Source organism: Nicotiana tabacum, chromosome 10 (genome assembly GCF_000715075.1).
Source record: "Nicotiana tabacum cultivar K326 chromosome 10, ASM71507v2, whole genome shotgun sequence".
Lineage (NCBI taxonomy): Eukaryota > Viridiplantae > Streptophyta > Magnoliopsida > Solanales > Solanaceae > Nicotiana > Nicotiana tabacum.
The window spans coordinates 11,383,608-11,405,149 of NC_134089.1; the positions used below are offsets into that span (position 1 = coordinate 11,383,608).

Here is a 21,542-nt window from a genome sequence, read left to right on the forward strand (position 1 = left end):
ACATATGCAACTACTTGTATAAGAAGTTGAGCAACATTATCAGTCCATTTCATTCTTCTATTAGCTCCTCTCATCAAGTAAAGTTCACTCTAAGCAAGTCTAAATTATTTCATCATTTAACCAATAGCGTGACTCGATCCTACTTTCATGTGCACCAAACAAATCCAACAAAGCAATATAATATTATTAGTGACTAAATTAGCAGGGAAGAACAATGCCAACAGAACAAACTAGGAACATATAACACTTACTATACAAAATTTCAAAGTTTAACAGAATCTCAATGTTGTTGAACCGCTATTAACAAACAGGCTATTCAACATAAACTGGCCAATACTACCAACATTCAGAACAAATAAAGCTCCCTATTGGTCGTGTATCAGATGCCAAAACATGAAACTAATTGATTCCGATCATCAAAGCTTAAGACAAGCTAATTTGTGCTTCTTTATAAAACACGAACGTCATTATACAGCAAAGCTCGTGCAGAATTTCAGCTTTTACATACACCCAATAAGATTCAAGAGAGAATGACAACACAAGGAACCCAAACATTAGCACTAGATTGCAATGCAAAGATAGAAGCTGCAGTAGTAGAAGTAATTGAGATTCAATTCAGCATCCATTGTACGCACAAACTATGAACAAAAATAGCAAAATTGCAGCTTAAAAAAGAATATTTACCTCGTATTCATCAGTGACCTTGAGAATCAATTTACCATCAGAATGTCTGAAAATTCTTTCGATTAAATCTGTTTGAAATGATTACAAGCAGAAGAAGACTTGGCGACACACTTGAAATGAAAAACAACTGTTGAAAATCAAGATTCAACAGGAACCGCGACCAAGAACTCAACAACAGACCTCGAATCGACATCGACGGACTGAACTTTACTGGAAAACCATATGAATTAACAAAATTCCCATGAAATCGGGAAATTCCCGTTTGTTTCTATCTTTGTTTTCAGTTTTTGAAGGGTTATGTTTCCAAATCCAGAAATAATTCGAATCCACTTTGGCTCTCTTCGACAGTGAGTGAAGGACGTGTGAGACCAAGAGTCTGTGAAGGTGAATCTCCGGCGTGTGACTGTGTGTGTGTTCTTTGTTGGTTTTCGGCTGATTTAGTCCCTGAGGTTCTTTATTTTGTCTAGGTTTCTGAGAGGAAGGTCAAATTTATGTTGCTTCTCGTTTATTTATCAAGAAAATCAGAAACGGATGAGGAAGGGTCCTTTTCTGGTGAAAATCCGCCGATCTTTTGAAGGAGAAGAGAAGAAACGATCGAAAAGGGGGGGTCTTCTTATTGTTGAAAAGATACGCTCCAGATTTCTGATTTTTCAGTCCTTCTGATTTTCGTGCGTGTATGGCTAATTTCCGGCGGGCTACTGGTTCTGTGAAGGTGGCATGGCTTGTGTTGGTTTGGTGTTGCTGAAGGTATCCGTTGAAGGGTGTTCTAAGGAGGTTCTGAAGAAGAAGACTTGAAGGGGGGGGGGGGGTGAAGAGGACGATGGTTCAGGGGGGTGGGTCCTGATGTAAAGTTGCGCTCCTCCTCCTTTGTGTATATATCAGGCGTTATATTTTTTGTCCCCCTGTGTATTGCAGCTCCTTAGGGTCTTATAGGTCTAGAGTCTAGGTTTACATTTTGTGTATTTTGCCAGTTAGTCCCTAGGTCTTTTTGTGTTAAGTCCTTAGGGTCTTTTTATTTATTTTTTGTTCCAAAGAAGAGTCTAGAAGGGTCCTAGGGTTGGCTTAATGGGTATTGGGTATTGGGTATTGGGCCAAGAATTGGGCTCTAAAATTGTGATCTAACACCTTAATTTACTCCTTTTTAAAATACGATAGAAATACTACACAATGCCAAAACTAATCCTAATTAATTAAACTAAACATGAAACTATTTTTGTGTTTTCGAAATTATATAAAGATAAAAATAAGGTACTATTTTTGTATTTTTTAAAAATTTATGAAAAATACATAAACTAAAATATTTTTTTTTTGTAATTTTCATTTTTCTTGTAATAAAATAAAGTAAAAGAGTCAAAATGAGTTGAAATAGCTATATTAGACCTAAATTAAATATTTACATACTAAAATATAAAAAATCTTGAAGAGGGTAAAAAATTACATGTGTATAGATAAGTTCGAATTAATACCCTTAAGGCTAAGGGCCTTCGCCATCAATGTAAAAGCAGGATTCGACCTCGTTCGAATCATGACGGGTGGTTATTTTGATAAGTTCAAAATAACACCCTTAAGGATAAGGGCCTTCGCCATCAAAGTAAAAGGAGGATTCGACCTTGTTCGAATCACGACGGGTGGTTATTTTGATAAGTTCGAAATAATACCCTTAAGGCCAAGGGCCTTCGCTATCAAAGTAAAAGCAGGATTCGACCACGTTCGAATCACGACGGGTGGTTATTTCGATAAGTTCGAAATAACACCCTTAAGGTTAAGGGCCTTCGCCATCAACGTAAAAGTAGGATTCGACCTCATTTGAATCACGACGGGTGGTTATTTCGATAAGTTCAAAATAACACCCTTAAGGCTAAGGGCCTTCGCCATCAAAGTAAAAGCAGGATTCGGCCTCGTTTGAATCACGACGAGTGGTTATTTCGATAAGTTTGAAATAACACCCTTAAGGCTAAGGACCTTTGCCATCAAAGTAAAAGCAGGATTCGACCTCGTTCGAATCACGACGGGTGGTTATTTCGATAAGTTCGAAATAACACCCTTAAGGCTAAGGGCCTTTGCCATCAACGTAAAAGCAGGATTCGACCTCGTTCGAATCACGACGGGTGGTTATTTCGATAAGTTCGAAATAACACTCTTAAGGCTAAGGGCCTTCGCCATCAAAGTAAAAGCAGGATTCGACCTCGTTCGAATCACGACGGGTGGTTATTTCGATAAGTTCGAAATAACACCCTTAAGGCCAAGGGCCTTCGCCATCAGAAGAAAAAAGATCGGGACTCGTCAGACGAGCTCCCATTTCGCGCCAAGGCCACATAATTAATAACAAAAATTGAGATACAAGGCAAATGTCGAAGAACTCTTTGTTATCGAAAAGTCATGAGTGCGGACAATCGCCGCTTACAACAGGCCCAGGCCAACAAAAAAGAGAGGGAGCGAACAAGTACCAGTCTACCAACGAAATGAAAATGAAACAGAAGTACAAATATTTTTTACTCGGCGCCACCACCGTCATCATCATCACCATCTGTGCCCCCATTAGTTTCGGGCGTCACCGCGTCATACCCACAGTTGATGCGAGCCTCACGAGCTTTCGCTCGCGTTTCCTCATATGCAGCCTCGGTCACGGTGCCCGCTTCCAACAAACTCTTATAAATGTCACGCTGAGCTTCGGCATAAACCCAGAGCTCATGAGTCTGGCAAGGAAAAATAGCATGAGACTATTTAGCTTGAGCCTTCAGTCGCTCATTCTCCGCCTCCAGGCCCTGGCTCGATCTACCATGACCAAAGTTTCCTGATCAATCGTACCAATCCGCTCCTCGAGCCTCGCTTCCATAAGGGTTGCTGTCGCCCTCTCGGATTCCTGCTCAGACCGGAGCACATGAATGGTTTCTTCTAAAGCCGCCTCCCTCGCCAAAGCCTCAGACCAGGCTCTCTCAATATTCTCCAGGCCATCGACCTTATTCTCCAACACAGTCAGTTTTCCTGTCCATTCCGCTCTCATCGCCTCGAGCCGGATCAAGTTCTGATCCATCTTCGACTGCATGGACCTCAGCTTGCCTTGCAAATACTCACATTCTGCGGCGATACCCTTGCCCAATTTGAGCTCCTCGTCCTTGAGGCAGAGCTGCTCCCCGAGCTCGCTCTTACTACGGATCGTCTGCAGCAGCTCTTGATCCCTCCTCTCCAACTCCTCGCCCAGAGCCCGGTTGTGGGGGTCCGTCCTCAACCGTTCGTGCAATTCACGACACATGTCGCGGCAGTGACTGTATTTCTCTAACATCTGCAAGAAGATCCTCAACCGGGTGTTGGCCCTACAGATACTTTCCACCTCCACCATATACGTCTAAAAAAAGGAAAGGCGATTAAACTAATGCTTTCAAGCAAAGGGAAAGTCCAAAACAAGAGCCAAAAATATATCATACCCTCAAGGCCATAACAGCCACCTCATCCCTCAACTCAGCATCAGGGATACTCTGCAGGGACTCATCCTCCGCTTCCGAGCACAACAGGCTAAATTGCGGTACCAAGTTATACCCCTACACCAAAAGATTCACGTCAGAAGGAATTTTGAGAACTCGAGATGACCCCCCGGCGTGAACCACCGAATGAGTAAGGCCCTCATCGAATATTCTGACGTCGTCAGGATCCAGGTATGACTCGGATTCATACTCATCAATCACCACGCCTTTCCCCTTTTCCATTGCGGAAGGAAAAGTTTGACCCGCCGCGGACAAAGAGGACATGTTTGAAGTCACTATAGCGGCACCGGAGGTCTGGTTCTTTGCTCCAGCAGGGCGCTGATCATCAGTAACATCAGGAATTTCTGGTTGAGCCGTTGCAATGACCGGAGTTTCCAAGCACCTACCACCGGCGTTTGCTTCAACAACTCAATCCGCCTCTATGGAGGATGCCGTAGCAACACCTTCCCCTAAGCCCGTCGGGGGAGACTCGTCCAGGTTAATCACTGTTGGAGGCGCCACCATGAACTCTACCCTCCATCTCTTCGACGGCCCTTCCTCCTCCCTAGTTGGTGATTCATTCGTAGTATGAACCTCATCCTAGGAGGCAGTCCTAGCTGGGGCAACCAAGGCCGCAAATTCGATCGAAGCTGCCTTGATGAAGGACGAGTAGCAGGTACCACAACAAGATGAGCGGATGTAGTCGGCTGACGAAAAGCCAATTGAGGAGCCCTGGCTCTCCGTACTCTCCCTGACAATGACAAACAAGGTATAAGAGACAAGATGAAAAACGAATAAAGGAGAATAATAAATAAGGACGCTATCTCACCTGTAAGGGGCCTACGTCCAAACCTTTTGTGAAAAGTCGACCAGGTGAGAACCCCCACTGTGTGGGGAAGAACGGCTCCACCCATTCATGAATCCCTTCAAAAGGTGGTGGAGGCAACTTCTCAACTGTAGAATAACAAGGCAATTCAGTATCCGCAACGTAAAAGAAAAGGAAGGAAAAAGAGAAATCGAACACTCCATTAGTCAGAGACGCAGACTTACGGGCAAAATTCCATCTCTTAGGGAATCCAATCGGGTCCGCCACGATATGCTCGGTCCGCACATAGAAAAAGTTCTCATAAAAGCGACGATTGGTTCTATCATCCATCTTTATTACTAGACCTTTCGATCCCCGAGGACGCGCGTGAATCATCGTGCCTCGAATCAGTTGGGGAGCAAAAAGGCTAAGCACGTGGCCCAGAGTGACCTCACGACCGGCCAGCTCCACGTATTTGAGTAGCATGAGAAACAACTTGTATAAATAAGGAGAGAGTTGAGCAGGACACACCTCATAGTAGCGGCAGAAATCCACCACTAACATAGGGAGCGAGAGTGTGTACCCTACGATGAAGGGGTAGGCGTAGAACATACAAAAACCAGGGCGGTCGTACTGAACTCGATCGTTCCTCCCCGCCGGCTGTATCTCGACTAATCTAGGTATTCCCCATCGCTCCCTCAAATCCACGATCCCTCTCTCTTATAACAGGAGTAATGTTCTCTGGTTCCATTCCACCGTCGATACTGAAGTCAATCGCCCCCCTCCCAGGGCGGGGTAGGATCTCATCTACCTTGGGAACCTCCTCTTCCTCCACCATGTTCAATTCCCCAGTAGCCTGAACCGGGTTTCAGTTACCGGGTGAGCAACAGGGAGATGGTCACGGGAAGAAGCACCGACCATTTTTAGCCAAAAGGGGAAAAGAACTTGCCGGGAGAAGTGAAAGGATTAAGGATCGCAACAAGCAAGAGAGTAAGCAAAAACTCTAGATATCAGAAAAGAAAATATCAGGGGAATTCCCTTAAAATGAACACTGAAGTGTGAGAAGCAAATAACCAGATTCCCCTATTTATAAGAGACACAAATCCCTCGAGCTCGAAACCCAAGAGTCGCCATTTGAACATGATGAAACACGTTTCAGTTCCTTGGAAACATGTCATAATGGTGACACGCACAAAGCAACGTTTCGTTTACCTATCGGCATTTTAATTCTGATACCATTACGACAATATGCGAACACCGAAAAGGCACAGATGTCGTTATTTCGATAAGTTCGAAATAGCGCCCTTAAGGCCAAGAGCCTTCGCCATCAATAGATAGAAAAGTTCGACCTCTCTCAAACTCAAACGTCGTTATTTCGATAAGTTCGAAATAGCACCCTTAAGGCCAAAAGCCTTCGCCATCAACAGATAGAAAAGTTCGACCTCGCTCGAACTTAGGCGCCGTTATTTCGATAAGTTCGAAATAGCGCCCTTAAGGCCTAGAGACTTCGCCATCAACAGATAGAAAAGTTCGACCTCGGTCGAACTCAAACGCCATTATTTCGATAAGTTCAAAATAGCGGCCTTAAGGCCAAGAGCCTTCGCCATCCAAGAAACAGAAAAGTTTGACCTCACTCGAACTCAGACGATGCTATTTCTATAAGTTCACAACACAATTAAAGAGCGGAATAAGGGGTTAGATTCCTCTCGACTGCAGTGCATACATGATCCGTCCGTCGAGCTCAATGAAACACGACTTCGATGAACGGAGGGACTAACTGTATTGGTCAAAATCTGACCACCTCGACCAGGATGGCCATGACCCCGTCCTTCTTACAAAAGAAGCCAGCGAAGCTAACCTCATCCCGCCTTTAAGACATTCGACATAGCAACGAAAGTAATATCTCTCCACGACCAGGGGGCCCCTCTGACTCAGTCACGACGAGTCGTGGCAAAGGTAAAAAGGTTTTCAACTATATATACCCACACCAGGAAACTCCAGGGGGGCTTCTTCTCCTTGGAAAACATTCTCTCAGATTGAAAGAATGAACATAACTCCACTTCTAGAGAAAAGAAAAAAGAAGCTCCATCTCTGTATCGGAAAAAAGGCGAAACAATTGTTATTCCCTTTCTCCCTCCAAGGAGAGGGGAAAGAAGTGCTCAATTATGAATACGATCTTTCAATATTCTGCTCGTCTAATATGTATTTGTAACTACTTTGCCTTTCGATTCATTGCAGCCATTTTGCCTTTCGATCCGGTATTAATTAAGTTTGACTACAATTTATCCCTTCATCTTTGATTGATTTGCTTATTAAGGGTTAAAAATCTTTTGAGTCAAACATATTTGCCAGTTGAGGCCATCTCCAACCTTACCCCCATTCCCCATAATGAGGGCATTTTTTGGGGTAATTTAGCTCCAATCCTCCCCCAGTTTTGTCCCCAAAATGGGGGATGAATAGTGTTCCCTCAAATATGGGGTACACTATTCATCTCCCCCATTACTATTCATCACTTTTTTATTATTATTTTTTTATTTAATCTTTTAATTTATCTCTTTATATATATCTAATTATGTTTATGTAATGTCTTAATAACATTAATTTTACATCTTAACTTTGGTGTATAATTTTGATAAATTAATTTCCGTGCATTTATTTTTTTTATGTATAATATATAATTATCTCAAAAAATGAATGGTGCGAATATAAAATATTTGATATTGCAATGACTTCACTTTTATTTGAATTATTAGTTAATCTATAATAATTGCTTACAAATTATATTATTTAAAATTTTATGAAATTGTTTTAATGGAAATTACAAATTAATAAAAATAAAAGATGGAATTTGCTTAATGGAAATTAAAAAATAAAATTGAAATGAAAGATAATAATATAATATAGAAGAGAGAGAAGAATATAAAAAAGTTTGGAAAAAAAATGGGGTAAAGGTTGGAGTAAATTGTCCCAAAAAAAGAAAAATCTCCATTTTGGGGACCAAAAATAGAGTAAAGGTTGGAGATGCCTTAGGCGAAGTTTGAGGGCATATTTATTTTATGCCTAATTTATTTAAGAACTTTTAACAAATTTGAAAAAACTAGATTGGTATTGTACCTGTAGCAGCTGAGAAGTCACTTATTAACCAAGTTAAAGAAAAGAATAACTGCGCGCATAACGTTGTCCTGACTCTTCAGCTACCCGTTTTCCCCCCTCTCTCTCTACAACCTATACATACATATCCATTTTCTCTCTCTAAATATCTGTACATATAGACAGAGAGAGAAAAAGTAGTGAATGATGCCATAAGCATTCACAATACTTTTACTGGCCCTCTTCTCTCTCTGTGTATCACATTGTACTGTTACATATAGTAGTATTTTCTTTGTGAAGTTTTTAGAGAGAGAAAGTACATATTTTTTTGTATCGGAGGATCTTCTAGAGAGAGAAAGTTGAGAAAAGGAGTCGTCGGAGAGTTAGCTGATGGCGACGACGGGGCAGAGCAATACTAGTTACGATCTGTCATTTAAGATATTGTTGATCGGAGATTCTGGAGTAGGCAAGAGTAGTTTGCTTGTTAGCTTCATTTCTAATGCCGTCGACGATCTTGCCCCTACCATTGGTATTATATTACGACTCTATTTTATTCTTTTTATTTTCTCATTTTTTCAGCTACATACTTTTGTGAAAAAAATTGTATGCTGTATTTTTTTTTTTTTTGAAGTTTTTGATTGATCCTTTGATTTGGATATTGGAACTTATTTGCGCGGAATTTTGAATCCGGAATCGATGAACTAGTTTAAATTTGCGAATATTGCATGATTAATGCAAGCTATTTTTGTTAAGTTTCAGATAAATCACTGTTGACTGTTGTTGTTTCAAGTTATATATTCAACTCAGGAGCTGTGTTTTTTTTCCTTGCATTGGTTATTTTTTTTTAATTATCAGATTAGTTCTAATTTCAATCATAGAAGCTTACGTGATCCTTTGATTTAGAATTTGGAACTTATTAGCTCGGAATTTTGAATCCAAAATCTGTGAACTAGTTTAACTATTGCGAAACTTTGTGTGAATTATGCTAGTTATTTTGGTTGATTCTCAGATTAATCACCACTTACCGCTGTGATTTTCAAGTTTTATATAAAATCAGCAGCTGTGTTTTCTTTTTAATGATTGCCCAAAGTTAAGATTTTGATTCTCAGTTTGATCACTGTTAACGTTGTGTCAACGTTTTGTTCCTTAATGTTGAGGATTCTTCTTAGCAGTAATTTTGAGCTCAGTACTTACACTGCAAGAGAATCATTATTTAGATCCTAGCTCCGGATCCAAACTTATCTTACACAGGTTATTCACCATCACCGCCACCACCACCAACAACAGTAACAACTACACCTCAGTCTTAAACAAGTTCGAGTTGGCTATATGGATTGTCATTGACCATGTTTCGCCATCTAAAATCATCTCAAGCCAACATTGTTAAGAATTAAAAATGGAAAGTATGTTCACTATATCTCCTATTGGCATAAGAATCTCTAACATGGTTAAAAGACTCCTAGAAAGCATAGTACCTAAAATAAGTATTAACATGACAAAAACATGTATCTCAATTAATTGGTATGGCCTATATATATATAAATAAACATGTTATTCACCAAAACTAGAAAAAAATAGTTTATATTTAGTAAGAAATAGAACAAGGTCTCTTTGCCTCCTGAATCCTGATAATAAATTTATCTGAAATGCACTATTGTCGGAATATTATGTTACTCTGATTTGTTTCTTAGAGTACCATAAAGACAGAGGAAATGAGAAAAATAGAAAGAAGACCATTATTAGGAGTGTGAAAAACACCGAAGACTGGAGCTTCCTAACATGTTGAGGAAGACCCTCGAACTAAGGGTTCGGTTAGTAGAAGCGACGACTTTGTCTCCATGCACTGGACTGTCCTTTAACATAAAATTGTCTTTGAGCCCATTTTGCCACATTGTGTCAGGTGTTGAGTTGAGTTGACTTCCTTATTAACGATCAATTTTAGTTTTGTATCAGATCACTAATGCTTCTGTTATGATAAATGTGCAGATATCATTCTGCTATTTCTTTTAGATCGCCTAAACTGATCTGATATGTCTTTTAGAAATACAGCATCTTAAGTTGTTTATTCATAGCAATATAGAGTAGAATTCCTTCCTGTCAGCATCCTGATTCAGGAGAATGCTCCAACTGGCTTTAGAATGTAAGATGAAAAGAATGAGGGAAGAAGAGCAAGCAAGAAATGTAGCTGTAGATTGTTCAATTCTTTCCTTTCCCTCCTCTCTCTCTCTCTCTCTCTCTCTCTATCTATCTATCTATCTATCTATCTATCTATCTAACTGATATAGTAACATCTTTTTCAAGTTGTCGAGTAGCTTTTCATATGATGGTTGATCTCTGATACAATTTCCCATTGACTTGCTAATCCTTGTCTGATGACTAGGTGTTGATTTTAAGATAAAGACGCTCACTGTTGGTGGGAAAAGACTGAAGCTTACCATTTGGGACACAGGTAAGAACCAAAACAAGACTCTAGAATTTAGTTTGCTGTATTTTATGCTGCCAAAGCCTTACGTTTGTTCATCATTCACAAGACGCATAATCAGTAGGTACTAGGTTCAGATGAAATTTGCACTAAAACTTTTGAACTGCATAAATTAGGAACTTTTGATATTAAAGCTTAATATCGTAGCTGTTGGAGTTCCAAAATGTTTGTGACCATTTACGTCAATATTCCTTACCACTGGGAATATGGCATTTCATGTTACATAGATGACACGTGATTAAACCAAGTCTAGTTAGGAAAAGAGTATTTGCTTTGCGTGATCAAGTATGGGAAACAGTGGTATCAAATTAACGAAGCATCACTTAAATCTCTTTGTGAAATGGTGGATTTATGTGCTTAAATACAAACTTAATCTACATGCTTGGTTGCTTTAACTGAAGATGTGCTAATTTGATTTTCACCTGCCATTTGAGATGCATGACTTGTGAAAAAAAGATGGACTTGTGGTCTAACTAACCCAAAAGCTAGGTCATGAGGTAAGAGTGTCCAAGATCATTTAAGGAGACTATAACTCATCCCCTCATCCATATGTGACACTCTAACACTCTCCCTGCATGCCAGAATATCTGGATAACATAACATGGGAGCCCAACATTGAAAAACACAACAATAGGGATGAGTCTGAGTCTCCGACCATGTTTAGAAAAATAAAACTTGTACTTAACTCAATCCAAATGCTAGTCACTAGGTGAGGATTGTCTAAGACCATATAAGGAGGCAATAATCCATTCCCCCTTCCAAAGTAAGACATTGTAACATGACTACTGCTAAACTTCCTCTATGCAATAAGGTTAATATGTTAATATCGCACAACATTGAATCACTACGCAGAGAAGTGTAAGGCTTTTCTTGGAGATCAGGAGTTGCAGAATTTAAAATTCTGGTGAAAATACTTAAACCTGTTTTTTTATTGTTAAAAACTTTTACAGTTGTTATACTCCAACATATTAACCATATGGTCCTCAGCATCTTTCCCATGGAACTTTATGTAAGTTGTTGATTTTACTTAGATCCAATGGAAAGTTCTAATTGTACATATCATGTTTCCTACAGCTGGACAGGAGAGGTTCAGGACACTGACAAGCTCCTACTACAGAGGTGCTCAAGGGATCATTCTTGGTAAGTAATACTCCCTCTGTTTCAATTTATGTGGCTGCATTACTATTCAGGGAGTCAAAGAGGTTCTTCTGACCACACTTTTTTCTTATTTATATGTAAAATGTTTTGATTGTTAACTATTACACTTATAGTACTTTTTATGAAGTTTCCAAATATGTAACTTATATTTTCAAAAGTTTAATAAATCTATGCTCGAATTCACTCCGAAAATTAAGTACCTCGACTCTCGTACTTTGAACCTTTCCACATAAAGTGGAATGAAAGGAGCAAGTGAATTGGTGCATTTTATATCTTGCAAGAGAAGATACATTCATTGTTGATAATGCATCTGTGAGTTAGCTAGTGTTAGACTTTTGTTATTACATCATTCAACTTCATAGCAGTTTAACGCAATTCTGTCTTTTTCCATCATGATAGAACAATGCATAATTAAGGGTCACTTGTAATAGCAATCCGTAAATGTTAGCATCTGCTATAGCTTGTCAAGGTTGAAATATAGTGATGCAATTTTCTTTAGTGATTACACTTGATGCTTATTCATTTGCTTTTAGTGTTTCGTGGGCCTTACATTTAATGCCATATCCATACTTTTTTTTAAGCCATTCCCATTAGTCAATTTTTCACAATTTTTATTTGTCATCCATCAGCCACATTCATGTTTGTTTATGGCAGTCCCAAAGTAAAATAATTTTTCTTTATAATACTGGTGAAAGTTCAAACTATTTTTTTAGCTTCTTCTCTTAGATAATGTCAATCTAAGCGCCATCCGCTCTCGTAAATGACAATGCTACAGCATGAAACTATATCAGATCTTGGCAAGCACACTTAAGTTGAACATTTTGATTTTAAAAAAGGGCAGCCTAGTGCACTTGCTCCAAGAACTTCCCACCTTGCTCTTGGGGATACTCGAACTCACAACCTCTCTACCCCAGGGTAGGGGTAAGGTCTGCGTACACACTACCCTCCCCAGACCCCACTAAGTGGGATTATACTGGGTTGTTGTTGTTGTTGGCAGCCTAGTGCACTAAGCTCTCGTTACGTGCGGAATCCGGGAAGGGCTAGACCTATTGGGTCTATTGTTTGCAGCTTTACCTTTACATTTATTTAAGTGTTGCTTCCACGGCTTGAATCCCTGAACTTTTGATCACACAACGTCAACTTTTACCGTTGTGCCAAAGTTCCCTGTTAATGAACAATTTGATTACACCTCCAATAAATCTGCTTCCAGTGATAAGTGTCCATGATAACACTATCTTCTGTAGTCTTTTTCCAGTTGCTGGAGTTCTATCTGCCTAGAATAGTAAGCAAGCATCCCTATCTATTGTTTCCATGAGAACACTATATAACTTCCTTGTGATGGAAATTTTTGCTGATTATTGCCTCAGTCCCTTCTGACTGGCCCTCAGAGAGCAACAAACTGCAAATATTTGACAGCTCTCCAATCTCCATTAATTGAATACAATCTGTAGGTTGACTGGTAGCGAATGTTCAAATTCAAAAAGGCATCCATGTAGTGTTCAGATACTTGGCAAGAAAGTAGTATTCCTATTTCTTTATAAAAAAGCATTTGTTTGTGCTTTCTTTGTTGACATTTTGCTACAGTACTTGTAGATGCTTTGTGTTCTCCAAATTCTTATATGCATTTCTAACTATTATGTTTACAATTGCTTTTTTAAATTTTGTTTACAGTCTATGATGTAACAAGAAGAGAGACCTTCACAAACTTGTCTGATGTGTGGGCAAAAGAGGTGGAGTTGTACAGTAATAATCAGGATTGTGTGAAGATGCTGGTTGGAAATAAAGTTGACAAAGTATGTTCTTTGCAAAAGTAAACGTGCTTGTGTGTGTCTCTCTCTTTCTCTCCTAACATTTTTTTGATAAGTGTTCTCTTCATTTTTGCTTCTTGAATGTTTGGAGACATTATTTCAAGGAGAAACCAAGTAAACTAAGATGTTGATATCACCTCTTCAAATGCAGTATACTTTATCTTGTTGTGGAATCTGGGATCTAGGAACTTGCATAATTCTTATAATAAGAATTCATGAAAACTATGATTAGGGGATTCTTTCTGCCCTTGCAAATAGTGTTATTGCAGCTGCCGGAATTTAATATGTTAGAGCAAATAATGGAAAATAATGAAGCTATATGTGACATAAATATAAAGGGGTTCAAAATAGAAAAAAGATTACGCGTCCTAAATATAAGAGGGAACAATGTCAAGAAGGATACTCATAAATCATAATGAGTCAGGTGCAAAGTGAATGTACTGGGGCACAATGAGTTCCAGAGTTAGAGGGTGACTTTGGATAACTGTTTGAGAATATATGCTTCAGGGAATGTATTATCCATCTTACTTTGTTGTATTCTGTTGCTTATCATCCACATTTCCTTTACCAGTTGCATCTTTTGCTTTATGTAGGAGTATCTGTTATCATTTATCTTTGTTTATCTTCGTCAAAGTGTTTATCTTTAGCATGTACGTTAAAGTTGCAGTCCATTCTTTGATGTTTGAATAAATTCTACATAATGTTTGTAAACCAACTTTTATTCTCACTTTGCTATTGGGTTATCAGGAATCTGAGAGAGCTGTGACCAGGGAAGAAGGCATTGCCCTAGCAAAGGAGCTTGGAAGTCTATTTCTTGAATGTAGTGCTAAAACTCGAGAAAATGTTCAACACTGCTTTGAAGAGCTTGCCTTAAAGGTAAATTATACATTCATGAGTTCTCTGTAGGTTTCACAAGGCATGTTTTCAAAGTTAGCATCTTATGCAAAGTAACATGGTCCGCTGATCTTTTCATTGGTAAAAAGGGAAAAGAAAAAGTAGCCAATCATGTTACTTTGCATATGATGCTGATTGTTAATATAACATTATTTTGTAGATGCATCTAGTTGACCTTTTTAGATCAAAAACCTTCATAACATATTATCCTGATGATGGTATCTGGCAGCAGTTTTTACTTTCATCTTTGACGGTGTTAAAGATTTCCCAAGCACATCTACTTTATGCTGTACGGGAAATCTCTCTTGCTTCCAATCGTGATTTACATTTATATTTCCCTTGTTTGACGCATAAGGGACAATGTATTGCCTTTATAATATCAGTCAGTAGATAAGTGCAATTCCGAAGGTACATCATCCTTTAGGTACTGAGAGTATTACTATTCGACTCTCAAGATCAAGAAACATTACAGCCAAATGTTTTTTACCTGGTTGACTCATACTCCGTGACTTTCAAGATTGAGAAACATTGCAGTCCAGCAGTTCTGGTCTGGTTGGTTTAAAACAGATTCTTTTGCTCAGCTCGCATCTCATAGGGATAAACTTTTCGATTGATTTTCTAACTAGACTCCTGTATTCAGATAATGGAGGTACCTAGTCTATTGGAAGAAGGATCCACTGTAGGCAAGAGAAATATCTTGAAACAGAAACAAGAACAGAACACACAACAGGGTGGTGGTTGTTGCTCATGAAACTCTTCAAACTAGGACCAACAAATTGACAGACATCAAAACTGTGCACTAGATGGACCTGAAAAGTCGCAGTTAATCAAATATGTATATGATGTTTTCTTTTATCCTTGCTGTTGTTATCCTGCTGCTTTGAAATTGGTTTAGAAGTCTCATGTAAAGTAATTGGTTCGTTTCGTTATTCGCCAATGTTCTTGTTAATATTTGCCAGATTGCTGTCAAATTGGGCGTGTTTCATAATTTTATGTGCATTTCATCACTATCTTTGAGAATCAGCATCATATTGCACTATCCACTCTATGTTTTTCCTTTCCTTTGTACATCTCCTTCGATACAAGGCAATATCAGAATATTTAAAAGATACTTTAGATTTGCAAACCAAGATCTTCTCAGGGTCTAACTTATAAACACTTGCGGAAATATAAATCCCAATTATTTATAGAATTGTAAAGGAAAAGGAAAGCTGCTCTAAGAGAAATAGCCATAACACATTTCAGTTTTCTATACAGTTTAGAGATGCTTATGGGATTATCAAATTCCCTCAAGGGAATGGTAACACATTTAAGACTGAAGTGCTGATGCTCCTGAATGGTTAGACATTCAGAACTCTGGATACACATTTTCCAGTCTTTAGAATCACATCCACTATAGTATCAAGAAACTAAATTGTTTCAGGTTTACCAATTTAATTGAAGACTGCAAGCATGCAGTTAATTGTCCCAAAAAAATTAAAGAAATAATGAACGAAAAGTGTGAGAAAACCAGTAAACGGTCTTTTTTATGGAGCATCCCCTTAGTTTCGGAGAGAATAATGGTGTGTCGTTACAGAAAATAAAAATGTAAGAGTTAAGAAGCTAAGTTCTAATTATATACCAAATATAAATGGAGAGGAGTTGGCGATGTGAGCTTCTAAGTGAGAAGAGTCCAATGAAATTTTGATTTCCAGAAAATTGAATGCCATTGTAGATGTACTGATACTCAAAATTCTAACTTTAAAAATATTCCTATGAGACGCTCCAAAAAGACGCGGGGGGGGGGGGGGGGGGGGGCACCAGAAGTCCCTACACAGACTGCTCAACTCAGATCAGAAATGTACCTCCTATTAGTATAACATTATAATTGATAAATCACTGACAACCACTTCAAAACCTGAATATTTCTCAAACTGCAATCTTATTATAAGGAGTATTGCAACTTTCAGGAGAACTTCTGTCACCTATTGCTACATAATTTCCAAGCTTCTAAGTTCCGACAAAATCTGGTACTTATAAAACAGGGTAAACATATTGGTGAAAGCCAAGTGCCCCAATTTTCTGTACGAAGGCCTAACGGCCAAGTTCAGCATTTATAGCTTCTTGTAAGATTCTGCAAACTTCACTTTCAGGCTCAACAAGCTCAGAAGGCATCTGCAATAATCACATGTCAAACAAGCCATATTGAATTAATCAGACATAAAAAAGAATCATTTAATTGATAATTTCAATTTATATAATTGCCGTGTCAGCTGCTAACCCTTCCATATAAATTTCTCGTCATAGCAGAAGCACCAGAAGCTAACAATAATTTGATAACATCTACATGTTCACCTCTGGCAGCATGATGGAGAGGCTACCAAAATTAAACGAAACGAAACGAATCAGTACAAGGTGCTTTAAGAAATATAATTGAAGAGCTATTTAAATGATTCAATTTCCAAGATTTAGGTCACTAAAAATTCAAATTTTGCATAATGAAATTTCAGTAGAGATGCCTCACCGCATCACCTTCTTCATCAAAGGACTCCATCATCCTCTTCACACATTCAGGGTCAGGGGCACTGTTTATTAGCAGACGGACTATTTCCGTGTATCCTGTTAAAAAGTCAAGCACTCAGAAAGTAAGCAATGCGAGCCTATGTTTTCCTTTTTACTGAACCAACACCATACCCTTAGCCCTCTTACTTCCTAGAAAGGCTTGGGTTAAGGTAGTTCGTTTACTTGCTGCCTGATAAATTAGGTCACACCTTAAGATTAGCTGACTGCTTAATTTACTAGTTTATTAATCATACAATTCAAGTGTACCATCTCTTCAAGGTAAAAAGATTAATATAGTTCACAGATATGACAGTTTAGGGATTAGAACTTGCAACCATATGTATACCTCCAGCACAAGCATCATGCAACGGAAGTGCTCCATCTTCATCCTTTGCCTCCACAGAAGCTCCCCTCTCTAACAGTAGCTGGGCAGAAATACAAAATTATATTAGGTTTAGTCCAAAACATGATAATGAAATCAAGACCAGCAGATCCATCAAAATGAGACAACATCTGCCACAGGGACGATTGAGCATGGCCGAATGGACCAACCTCCACACAAGCCAGATGGCCATACAGACAAGTTAGATGAAGAGCAGTGTCCCCATCTTCAAGAGGTTCATCAATGTTTCCGTTAAAATTATCTGCAGCAATCCATCAAATATATATAATACGTGAGTATGACACAGACATGGATAACAAGGTACATAGAACAACCTATATTTTGATAGGTAAGATAATGCAGCGCAACTTAGTTACTTCTCTCAAAAGATAGGGGTGACTAGAAATCCACCACACATAATAAGCAGCATTATGATCAAATTGCAGCTCGGTAAAACATTATTTTAGACTCCACAAAAATCAATTATTATTAGATTGAGCAAGAGATGAAATAAGAATGATGTTCCAAACAACCCCCCTCCCCCATCTTCTTTGATAAAGAGAATGATGTTTTAACCCTTCATGCATAAAAGTAGCGACAAATTTGCACCTCAGGGTGCGGGTTTAATGGTTAACGAAGTGGGTGGAGAACCATAATGTTTCAGGTTCAATCCCAGTGGAGACAAAAAACCACTAGGTGATTTCTTCCCATTTGCTTAAGACTTGGTTCACAGAGTTACCCGGTACCTATGCTGGTGGAAGGTAGCAGAGACCGGATAGAATAATTTAAGGTGTGGACAAGTAGGCTCGGACCCAACTCAAACTAAAAAGTAGGCACAAGTTGCAACATGTGCATCACGATTCAAAAGTGCAATTTACCAAATTTTTTAGGTAAGCCACTAGGACCTCTGCTAGTACCAGTGCGTGTAACCTAACACACAAGAAAATGAAAAAAAATAGATGATAGTTTGAGATAATTCTTGGCCTTGTGGAGGGTGCTGATGGATCATCATTATGGTCGGAGGCAGTGTCACTTCTCTCCTAAGTGGGTGGATTGTTTTGGTCAACATGCAATCAAGAAGTACAAGAGAGGTATGACTGGGTGAATTTGTATCTCCCTCCCTCCACCGCCCCTACTTTGTTGTGTGGGCACGCACTTAGCTGTATTCAAGCTTTAATTAATCTATTATTTCTCACATCAGAGTAGGGTATTGTAATCCGATCTAGTTGAATGAATTTGACAACTAGGTGAATCTCCATTCCTTCCACTTTTGCGTTCTTAAATAGGCATTGACTTTGTCATATTTCAGCTTAAATCATCTCTAATCCTTCCATAATTCCATTACCGATCTCAGAGATTCAGACAACATGGTGAACCAACCTTGTCTGAGGGATCTCAGAGATTCAGACAACATGGTGAATCTCTTCGAGACCAACCTCTACGACACAGCCAATATTCATACTTGTTTCTATGACAGTAACTTTATTTTTTTCGCTGAAACAATAGGAGCTTTCAATTCTGAGCTCTACGTCATAACAATTAGGAATGAAATTCCATGAGGATTTTAAAGGCATCCTGCATTTGTCCTTACAAATTCCAAGGAACAACCTCACAAACACATGCTCTATCATTACCCATCTATCAACCTGGTGTCTGTGCCTCTGTTGTTCAATTGTGTAAGACATAGCAACAAGTAACAAGGGATACAATGGCCATTGCTGGACATGCTTGGAAATCATGCGAAGCAATCATCAGTACCATGAGACTGAAATCTCACATTTCGTAGTAGGTGTTGAATTCTCTTCCATTTCTTTCATTTATAGCTCTTGTTATCCTCAATCTGAAAGTTCAATATTTTATTACTCTCACCTCACACCCCGTATCAATGATAGTTCCCCACTAACCCTAGGGAGACTCAAACTCCTGACTTACTGGTTGGAAGTGGAGTCGTCTTGCTAATTGAGCCAACCTTTGCTCTTTTTTTTAGAAAGAAACTGAGCCAACTCAATGTTTCTTTTGGAAATTCACTCATACTACCTTCATTGGGATCAAGAACAACCAATTTTACCTCAAATGGCTCCAAAAGTAGAAAAAGGTATAATCTTTTTGTTTTGTTAATGAAAGGTAAAGGAAAAGACATGGACTTGATATCATTATTTTGAAAATTCAACTAACAAATCCATGTCTTTCTCGTTCCACTAGCTAATACCAAATTATCACATGCCCATTTCATTGTTACAACATTCTCTTTCTTTATGTGTAAAACCAGGAAGCTATGCACACATTCTTATTGATCACCAGTTGTTCTTAACAACAACCTCTATTCATCTAAATCTTCGAGTAACACTACTAGATCTTCAGCAATTCAATCAATAAAAGTGCCCCCACCCCCCACACACACACCCCACCACCACCAGAGGAGAAGACAAATGGTCATAAGGAATTGATCACCCTTTGTCGAAAAATAAAATTACATTGTGTATATAGGTAAAAATATTATATTTTAGAGTTATATAACACATATTGAACACCTTTTGTCGGAAATTTTTCACTTCTTTCAAATTTGAACAACCTTGGGAAAATTACTAGCTTCGCCGCTGCCCACCACACGCACACACACCCCAAAAAAAAATTGTTCTTCCATAAAATGAAATGCAGCAGTTCATCCTTAAAGTACGCCCTTTACAACAGCAACTTAAAATAGGAGTGTATCTGGACTAGAATACGGGCCTTTTGTTCTATTTTATTTTAATTAGGATTCCTTTTTTTTTTTTAATATAAGAACAAAAATTTATTAAACACATTGGGACCAAGAGAACAGAGAAAAAAAGAAAAAATTACATAGATAAAAGGGGGAATTGAATTTGACCTACCTAGGGCAAGGCGAAAGGCGTTGATTTCGCCGCGTTCGGCGGCGTTGAAAAGGTCACGGAGGTGAAGAGGGATGTGAGAGTCGGAAGGGTCTTCCTCCAACTCCAATTCCTCCTCTTCGAACAAACCACCTTCGTCTTCCTCTTCCCCCATCATTCCGTTACGTCCCCTTTGTACTGCCATTTTCTCTCTTCTCCTCTTTGTGTTTTTCGCTCTCTGATTTTGTGGACTCCAAAACCCTGCCACTTTACTACAAGAGTCGGTTGGAGTGTCAAAATGAAAGTAATGTAGCAATGATATAACTCTCACACGTGTTGATAAGAGATAATTAATCTCGAAACTAAATTTAAGATGCGGTTATTTCATATTTGATTGAGATAAAATTATGGTATAACTAATTTTAAAATCAGTTATCTTGGGATTGTAGTAACTTTTATATCATTATGGGAGAGTGAGATAATAATCATAGAGAATTAATTTTGAAATAATTAATTCTGAGATAACTTGTTTACCAACCAACCCCTGAATTTACCCTTAGGTCGAAGGGACAAATTTTTCATGTGTATGCACGCAAACGTTAAATTTAGTAAATTGATGAAATTGAACTTAACTTTGAAATTAAGGAAAGCCAACTCATGAATCATACACTGATAAAAAGAATATACTAACATAAAAGTTGGACACAAATATTATGTCAAGGTTTCATTAGCTCGTCAGTTTTTTTTTTTTTTTTTGGCAGTTTCTTTAAAAAATAAAATCAGAAAACTCGATTAAGGTATTCAAGGCATTTGTGGTTGCATAACACACTAAGGGGAAAAGATAGAAAAAGAACTAATAATTAATGAAAATGATTAACATATAAAAGAATATTACAACAACGAGAAAACAGTTAAAAAAGCTCCAGCAAACCAACCTACTAAACAATTTAAAGTCGCGACAAGTAAGATTTCAAAGGGCGAAGACAGAATAATATGGATCTTAGTAGAGTCTTTAGTGTCACACAGATGCGGATTCAAAATTTAATGGTTACGGGTGTCATTATCTTTGATGTAAACTTACCTCTAGCCAAGGAGGTCGAATTAGAGTGTACATTTGGCTAGAATTTTGAATTAACTCGGTTCGATTCGATTCATTTTTTAATTAATTCGATTCATTTAATAAGATTTTTTGGTGCATAAATACACAAATGATAACCAAACTAAAAATGTTCGGTCCTTCAAGGAAAAATTAAAATTAATTAGATCAAAAGAAAAATGATTAAAAGCATATTAAATTTTAAAAATTGAGATATAGAAAAGGAACATAAAAATAAATATACTTTTATAATCTAAATAACTAATTAAAATGGAACTGTATAAAGAGAAAT

The 21,542-nt window shown here is 38.3% G+C and overlaps 2 protein-coding genes and 1 long non-coding RNA gene across 3 annotated transcripts; 1 reads left to right on the plus strand and 2 right to left on the minus strand.

Annotated features, from left to right (window-relative positions):
- Window positions 1-228: 228 nt before the first annotated feature.
- On the minus strand, window positions 229-1,740 carry LOC107801451 (uncharacterized). Its single transcript, XR_001651639.2, has 2 exons — window positions 685-1,740; window positions 229-585 (listed from the first exon to the last, which is right to left on the minus strand). It is a non-coding gene; the product is annotated as an uncharacterized LOC107801451 (long non-coding RNA).
- Window positions 1,741-8,246: 6,506 nt separating this feature from the next.
- LOC107801453 (ras-related protein RABC2a) lies at window positions 8,247-15,392 on the plus strand. The gene is made up of 6 exons (XM_016624783.2): window positions 8,247-8,569; window positions 10,421-10,489; window positions 11,597-11,662; window positions 13,352-13,473; window positions 14,236-14,364; window positions 15,023-15,392. The coding sequence occupies exons 1-6, from the start codon at window positions 8,431-8,433 to the stop codon at window positions 15,131-15,133; spliced, it is 636 nt and encodes a 211-aa protein (XP_016480269.1). The 5' UTR covers window positions 8,247-8,430; the 3' UTR covers window positions 15,134-15,392.
- An 843-nt stretch (window positions 15,393-16,235) lies between these two features.
- On the minus strand, window positions 16,236-20,450 carry LOC107801452 (uncharacterized). Its single transcript, XM_016624782.2, has 6 exons — window positions 20,179-20,450; window positions 17,476-17,567; window positions 17,270-17,348; window positions 16,886-16,980; window positions 16,643-16,738; window positions 16,236-16,536 (listed from the first exon to the last, which is right to left on the minus strand). The coding sequence occupies exons 1-6, from the start codon at window positions 20,357-20,359 to the stop codon at window positions 16,456-16,458; spliced, it is 624 nt and encodes a 207-aa protein (XP_016480268.2). The 5' UTR covers window positions 20,360-20,450; the 3' UTR covers window positions 16,236-16,455.
- Window positions 20,451-21,542: the final 1,092 nt, after the last annotated feature.